This window comes from Priapulus caudatus, unplaced genomic scaffold (assembly GCF_000485595.1).
Source record: "Priapulus caudatus unplaced genomic scaffold, Priapulus_caudatus-5.0.1 Scaffold964, whole genome shotgun sequence".
NCBI classification, from domain to species: Eukaryota; Metazoa; Priapulida; class Priapulimorpha; order Priapulimorphida; family Priapulidae; genus Priapulus; species Priapulus caudatus.
The window spans coordinates 104,914-112,738 of record NW_014578025.1 but is presented as its reverse complement, the minus strand read 5'-3'; the positions used below and the strand labels follow the sequence as shown (position 1 = coordinate 112,738).

At 46.6% G+C, this 7,825-nt stretch overlaps 2 protein-coding genes across 3 annotated transcripts in view; one reads left to right on the top strand and one right to left on the bottom strand.

The window, feature by feature from the left end:
• LOC106814697 (motile sperm domain-containing protein 2-like) overlaps positions 1-7,825 on the bottom strand; it is a 17,718-nt gene that overhangs the window by 4,623 nt on the left and 5,270 nt on the right. The gene's annotated exons all lie outside the window — the stretch shown is intronic.
• LOC106814698 (zinc finger CCCH domain-containing protein 4-like) overlaps positions 355-7,825 on the top strand; it is a gene marked incomplete at its 5' end in the record, with an annotated part of 23,590 nt that continues 16,119 nt past the window's right edge. Inside the window, 2 exon segments of the mRNA XM_014819045.1 lie at positions 355-477; positions 641-705. Coding sequence (XP_014674531.1) covers positions 355-477; positions 641-705 — 188 coding nt within the window.

Sequence of the window (7,825 nt, the reverse complement as noted above, 5' to 3'; positions counted from 1 at the left end):
AAAATTACGTTCGTCACTTTTTTCGCCAAATAAGACTTTCAATCGCCAGACTACTAATTTGTTCGCCATTGGCGAATTGGCGAGTGGGTAGCGAGGGCCCTGCTACAGCATTGTGGGATACCTAACTGGGTAATACTAATATGTGACGGGATAACATGCATTATATCAGCAGATATTATATGAGTTGATACTTTATGAAGTCATGTCTTTTATTATTATAAACGTGTATGAATTATCAGAAATTAAAAGACTCATCCAACCAGATATTAATCTTCGGAAAATGAAATGTTTTCCTCTGTAGTATCTTTATTGTTATACATGTGTAGCAGCTAGAAAATTTGTTCCCGTTAACAGATGAACGAAGAAAGAAGAAGAAACGCAAGTTGAAAGCAAAGAAAATAGCTAAAAGAGACAAGGGGCCAGAGAAAGAGAAGGTGAAGGAGAGGAAAGCAGCTACCGTACTGGAGGAACCCACAGGTCTGTTTAATCAATTTCATGAAGAGGGGATATCTCTTCTTACTCTTAGGCAAACACAGACAGGCACGGTCAATGCTCCAAGGAACGTGCGCGTTGTATCTTGCTATGTTCCTAACTTTGAGTCACGTGAGCATCATGAAAACTTTTCGGATTGTTTTCCCAGAGAAAATTGGTCCTGAAGACTTCTACAGAAAGAATGAAGAGTTTAGACTGTGGCTGAGGAGCAAGGTAATAGTACTAAATGAACACTTGGACTGCTGATCCTATATCTGTCCTGCTAGAGTAGCTCTTATATTTTTCCATAATGTATTGATCCTTCACAATTGGAGTGGTATTTTGTGTGAATGAAGAGTTTTGTACATACATAGATTTATATATGGATAGAAAGAGAAATGGCAAATATCGATATAGGATAGTATTCAGATAGAGAAAGGAGGTGTGTGTGTGCGTGCATGCATGCGTGCGTGTGTTTGCACACATAGGTGCACACTTGCACCTATGCAGGCAAATGTAAGAGGATGAGAAAGATAAGGAAAGAGGAAGACACTGAGAGAGAGAGAAAGAACAAGTGAGATAACAAGAAAAAGAGAACGGAGTTGGTATCTCGAATCGTCCACCAGGAAGAAGCAATATCTTACGAAATATGAATATTCATATTCACGCATAAATGATGGTCTGTCTAATGCGACACCTGTGTTAGTGAGATTGCGAGTCGGAGAAAAATGGAATCGATCACGGGCCCGGAGTTTATGTCCAGACCATTGAATTCACTCTGCAACTGAGACCTGCGCCTGCATCCTCTGTCTTTTGCTTGCCGGGGAACGCTGGGTTTAGCAGTTTGTTTGAAAATGTTGACAGCCCAGCCCTGATGCATATGTGGTTACCCATGAGAATCCGTTCAAGAGTTGTCGAAGATACAGAACAGACGGTGGCACAGCACTGTGCGTCTGCCATATGCCCTGATAATGTTCGATATGATCGGTGACCAATCAGGAATCGGTGTTGAGGAGGTATTCAAGTGAGTTCGAAGGATAGACAAATAACAAAAAGAAGCGCCTGAATGATGTTATCAAAACGGAAGCTTGAAGACGTTTGCAAACCGGCCATCGGCCTCGAGTTAAGATGAGAACCAAGCAAATAGTCAAAGCATCAAGACACAGAAAAGGAAGGTTTGGGTCAGTCACAGAAGGATAGTTGCGGATATTGCTCGAGTCCGGTGTGATGCATGCTTATGTGTTCTCAACACGACCTCGTGGTGTCCTCCTCAGTTACCCTATTGATGGACGATGGGTTTATGAAGAAACCCCTAAGAGCTGGAACTCGACAATACGAACTTCGAAAAATATAACTGACCCCGTGCTGATTACTCTATAGCTCCGTTCTCAGGTGGACGGCAATGCCGAAGCTGCATACATTTTGCGAGTTCCGCTGGCCTTTGTAGATGAATGGCAGATGTGAGAAAATTAGGAACGTCGTCATGAGAACATTGTGGAGATTTCTGTGAGGTATTCTTGAAAACCTCAATTGGCTTGCCAGTTGTCAATTGCCCAGCCGTATCGACTGTTGTTTTCTGAATGCCGTTAACATTCGAAGGATCTGTCCCGAGGACATGTGAACCGAAGACGGAGGATCAAGACGACCTAGTCCGATCGAGCTACAGTAATGCTCAGATCCTAGACTAAACTTGGCCTTTAAATGAAATTGAAGCTCTGGCATCCAGCGAAAGCAAACTAAGGCTAGACTGAGAGAACTCTGCTGACTAAGGTTTCTGATTGAGCCGAATTCCTACAGCGAGTCCCTGGTGTGGTAAATTGTAGTTAGCCAAATTGAATGGGAGCAGCAGTGTCTAGCGAAGACAGTATATCCATTCGGGATTACAATTCAACGAATACAATGAAACTCGATCGTATTCTGGAACAAGTCGGATGTTCGAATCCATGCCCCATGTTTTGCATGCCATCAGATCGTGTCAAGAGGATTGTCGCCTGCCTGTCACATGACACTGATGTGTTTGGGCGTGTTACAGTTGTCAGGCCAGACCCTCTTTTAAAAACGTGCATGGGTATGAGTGAACTTCGTGATACGAGAAGGCACGGTGCTAGGGGACAGTATGCCAGGTACATCCCAGTACATGTATTGGCAGCACAGCAGTGGCTCGAAGTTATGTGATGTACTGCCCAGCCGTCATTCGTGTGACTGGATGTGACATCACTAAGCAAATTGCACCAAATTGGGCAGCTTGCTCAAATGCGTAACCCAATAGCCACCAAAGTCGTCGCGAGAGCAATTAAAATATGCCGGCGGCGTTCTGGTGAATGCTGAGGGCGATGCCTCTCGGGTAGCCGAAGCCGACCCTAGGGGGGGGGGGTCTGGGGGCATGCCTCCCCGTGAAAATTTTCAAAATCTACAAGGCAAATGGTGGGCTCTGGTACATTTCTGAGCATTGTGATTTAGCCACCAAAAGTGTTCACTGTAATTTTAGGAAAAATACATGATTGATTACCAAGATCTTGTTGCTTAACATAGAATTAAATACCCCTTCACTTAATGCAAAAACTCCAAATAATTTTTCTCACTTTTAACTAGTGGAATAATCTTGGGTACCAGACTTGTCCTGAATACATTCCGCCATTCCAAGATATTTAATTGCATACAATTGTACTGTGCTCACATTTTAACGAACTGCAAAATTCGTTCAGTGAAACGCGCTGACCCTCGGCAACAAGCATGCTCCCTCACTATTAGACGCAATCGCATGCCTGCTGCATTAGAATCAGGAGTAGACGGTTAAGCAAGAATGTGTGCAGAGTGCTGATCATAAAAATTGTATAGCTACAGGTGATCCTGCAGGGGCGGCCGTGTACAGGTTTGACCAGGGGGGGGTCTTACACCGTAAGACATAGCGCCAGCTACAAAGTTAGTCTTCCTTTGAATTTATTGGGAATGTTTCTTTTAGGTTTAACCATTATTCCGTAACGTTCTAATAACGTGTTTTAGGAAGTTTTCCATGACATTCTGAGAACGGGGTTTTTTGCCACGCGAAGGGGTTTGGGCCCTCCCCCAGAAAAATGCTTGAACTATAAGACCCCTGCAGATGCGTTTTCTGCGCGGGCATGAGGGGTCCGGACTCCCCTAGACCTCACCTCTGTAGCCCAGTCGGCTCCTGACCTGACCTTCATCTGACGCTGGTCTCCTGCTTAATAGGGCCTAATTACACGTATAGACATGATATCAGGAGTAAGATAATATCAGGGATCCTTATTATTAATCTTACTCCTGAACTGATATGATGGTTACCGGCCAAACGACGGTTATGTAAAATTAGTTGGAAATTTTGGTTAGTCGGAAAATTTATCGGCCCTGAAACCAAAGTGCCTGCGCGGTCGCTCGGGCTGGCTGCGCGGCAGGTTTCCGACGCACCCCACACCTCAAGGACTTCGGGAAAACTCGGCACATTGTTGCTAGCTGAATCGCAGAACTATATCTGGTCCAGGGTCTGAAACTGGTGACCATACTATACAAAGATATGGATGAATTACGACATACGTGATACCACCCACAGCAATCTGTGTACCGTTCTGGACTGCCGAACCTGGACTAGCCCACGCAGCTACAGGATCATATTCTCAGAGCTTTTTAACTCGGCACCTATAGTCAAGATGAATCTGTTTGAGTGCCCTTACTCTGAAGCCTACAGACTTTGAATTCGAAATCAGACTGAAGTCTTTTGCTTGTTCCAGGAGGTTCTTATCTACCTTTGGCGGACAGACTTTTACAGTTGTGTGTTCCCTGTGTTGAAGTGTTCTACGAGCAAGGTGCGTCTGTGTCATACAAAATGGTGCCAAGTGTTAGCGAATTTTACAATGGCCGTAGACCGAACAAGTCAATGGACTGCAGAAACGCCAATTGTATCCTTAAGGACACAGTGATCAAGTATGTATAAAGTTACCGTTACCATAATATCATGTATACTTGTAAATTCTGCAGTATTATAGCGATATGTGAAAAGTTGTCATAGAATGATGTCATATTTGGCCCTGCCATCTTAGCTTTGGATGGTGATGCAGTGCGTTTTGAATCTGGTTATTTGAGTCTCAGTTGGATAACCTGACCGCCTAAAACATAGGGATAGACAGCTCGAAAAATCACGGTCTATCTATAGTTCTGCGAGAAGTTTTATAGCGCGTTTATAATGATTCGTGTTCCTTTCGACGCCATTCTTAGATTTTGAAACAATGATTGCAATGCACATTTCGGTACGGGTATTAGTTTCTAATGTATAGCCAGCCCATAAAATAAGTGGATAGAGCACCAAGATCAACCCTACGCCACTTACATCACTAAATTGGTGGCAAGTTATGGTCAATATACATTGAATTGACAAGCCATCTTAGACAGCGTCCAATACATGAATCTTTAGTCACCTATCCTTCTCATGCATCAGACATGTCTACCCAAGTCATTTTTTTACCTCCCAGTGGTGTCCCTACATGAATCAAGCGTCAAACTCGGGGACATCTATACATCACCACAGGACCTTCCCGCCAGCTGATAGATTATATGCGCCGCTACGAGCAGGAGCGTAATCATTTAGACGTTACTGGTTCGTACACTCAGGATATCGATTGAGCCCATGAGCGAGAGCCCATCTGTCGTGAGTTAAGCAACAATTAGCTACAACGGAAGCGTCGCACCCGGTCTGCGAAGTTTCCTTTATTTTACACTAGCGACACTCACGTGCTGATGCGCGTCACTAGAGCGAATTTGAGCAAATCGAACACTAGTTCAACTTGTGGAGCATTCTTACATTCTGGATTAACTAATAAATTTATATAAGTAGGGGCTAATATGAGCTATTATAAGCATGAATAATATCAAATAATACATGTACAATCTATTCTTAGCATTTGTTTGACTATGAGTGTTTTGAACAACGTTTATTGGAAATTACCGCTTGTGTACTTACAGATCAACCCACAGTAGTAATTTATGTGATACTAGGCTGGCATCGAGCTATCAGAGTTTTCAGCACATTCGAAGCCCAGAGGAAAATCTATGATAAGGTCTCTAGTTTCAATAGGTAACAAAAGCGTGCATTAATGATGATAAACACTAAAGAAATAATTAAAGCTAACAATAACAAATAATGATGTATTTTATGGTATTATATAGATTATAATATATATATGTATCAGTTTTTATATGAATTCAATAGTATCACTTCTGTCACTTCCAACACAGATACAGGCCTTAGATATGACATATACAACGAGTTCGGCAATTTTCTTAAAAATTTCATCACTTCAACTGTGTAACCTTCCATTTCTGGGGGATAGAAACGAATTCAAGCAGACTTCATCTCTTTGGAACAGTGAGATTCAAAATCGTTTTCATTCTCTCCACAATCCTCAAACAGCTAAATTAAAATTGAAAAACAAATATCAACGAGGCAGCTGCACCAACGAACTCAAATAAAGATCTCACGTTGGTATTCGCGTCTGAGGGGATTAAACTAGCCACATCGCGTAATCTAATCGATACACCGCGCGCATCATCACACCGAGCTAGCTAACACGATGAGCGAATATGAAGAACGACAGAAGGAGGGTGACAGCCACTTGAAACTGCCTCTTCCAGAGGTATCTGTTCGCTTTCGGTTCCAGCAAGCTCATCTGGTCGGTGAGTTTTTCGACACCTGCCTTGTCTAGGCGCAACACGGCGTCGTGCCGCGGCCGCGTCGGCGGCCCTGCAATGCATCTGGTTTGATATACGGAAACTCGCGTTGTTCGCACGCCGCTGTGCGAGACCGTCTCGCCGACGTTGCGCCGTTCCTCTAACTCCGTCGACATAATGAGAAACTTGTCGGCGAGCGAACGCTCGAGAATCGCCGACTGCAGGAGATGTGACGTCCCGCGCGACGCGCCGGCTGGATCCACGCCGTATGCGGGACGCACCGCTGTACTTCTGCGGACTCGTAATCTTCACTTTGAAAGCCCACGGCCTTCTCCGACCGTGGTTGTGAGCGTTATCTGCCTGTCCGACAGAGTCCGGCGTGTTGTCCTGTCGGCCAGCTCCAACTCCGCTGCCAGGAACCGGAGTAACGAGGCAACGACCGTCACCGGCCTTTTCTGCGGGCCTCTCCTCGCGCACCAGTAGGTGCGAGTGCAGCGCCGTCCATAGCCGGGAAAGGCGGCGGGTTTCGTTGGCTCGGACGTGCTGCTATTGCGACGTTTGCCTGCGTCCGCCGCTGCGGACTGCGCCGTGTCGTCGAAGAATCCGCGGATAGGTCACCTCCGTCTTTCCTCCGGGGCCCGCGGTTAAGACGAACCCTGAATAGCGCGTCGCACTCCCCCCATGGTGCCGGGGTCGGTTCTCCGGCGTCAAGGTAGCTGCACGATCTCCTTCCTGCGCGACCGACCTTGAACGACGTGCCACGCCCGCGGGTCCGCCGACGAGATTACGATGCCTCGCACTGGCGGCGCTGCAGCCATCCACGGAGTCGTAGATAAGATGAGGTAGGCGAGCATGTGCCGGGAACAGCTGTCTCGAAGCAGCTCATCCATAGGACGAGACGACGTCATGTCGAGGTTAGCGCGACCGCGGCCGGGTGCATTGTCCATCGCGACGACGAAGCTGCTCGCGTGGGTTTCTACCGGCGCAATGCTGCGCTTCGACAGTGTGCGCGTACAACGCCTTGTGCGCAGTTCATCGCGACGCATCCCTCCTGTGAAGCCGCCCCACCGAGACCAGAGGATCCGCAGCCCTCCGTCCGCTGGACCCGGTGGAAGTAGAGGCAACCCCCTGACTCGGAATCTGCGGTCCTGGAGTCCTTCCTCACGGACTGTCGGCGAATCGCGAGCACTGTTTGCGCCACTCGACGCGAGGTGTGGACGCGCGTCAGGCGTTGCCGGACGGTTGCGTAGCGAGAGTTTCAGAAGAGTCCGACGTAAGTGGCGTCCTTCTCGAAGCGATCGACTTTCGTGACGGTCGTACGTTCGCGCCGTTGATTTTCCTTGCGTCGCTCGTGCGAAAACTCTTCGCCGCAGCTCGGGCGTATTTCGTCCCGAGGCGATTTCCTCGCCATCCGCTCGATATCTCGGCCATTTCAACACTGAATTTTTCGTGTCGGTTACTGGGCAAGCGGAAAGTAATGTACAGCTCCGAGATATGTGAGCCGGGCGTAATTAAAAGCCACCTATCGGCGCAAATCCACTTTACGTGCCACCTTAGGTATCACGAAAGTGATGCCACAGATTTTCTGTGTATCATTCAACTGTTTGCAGCAGACTTTCGTCGTATATCAAGAATGATTGCAAAAACCCTAACCCTTAACTCCCTTAAGTCATAA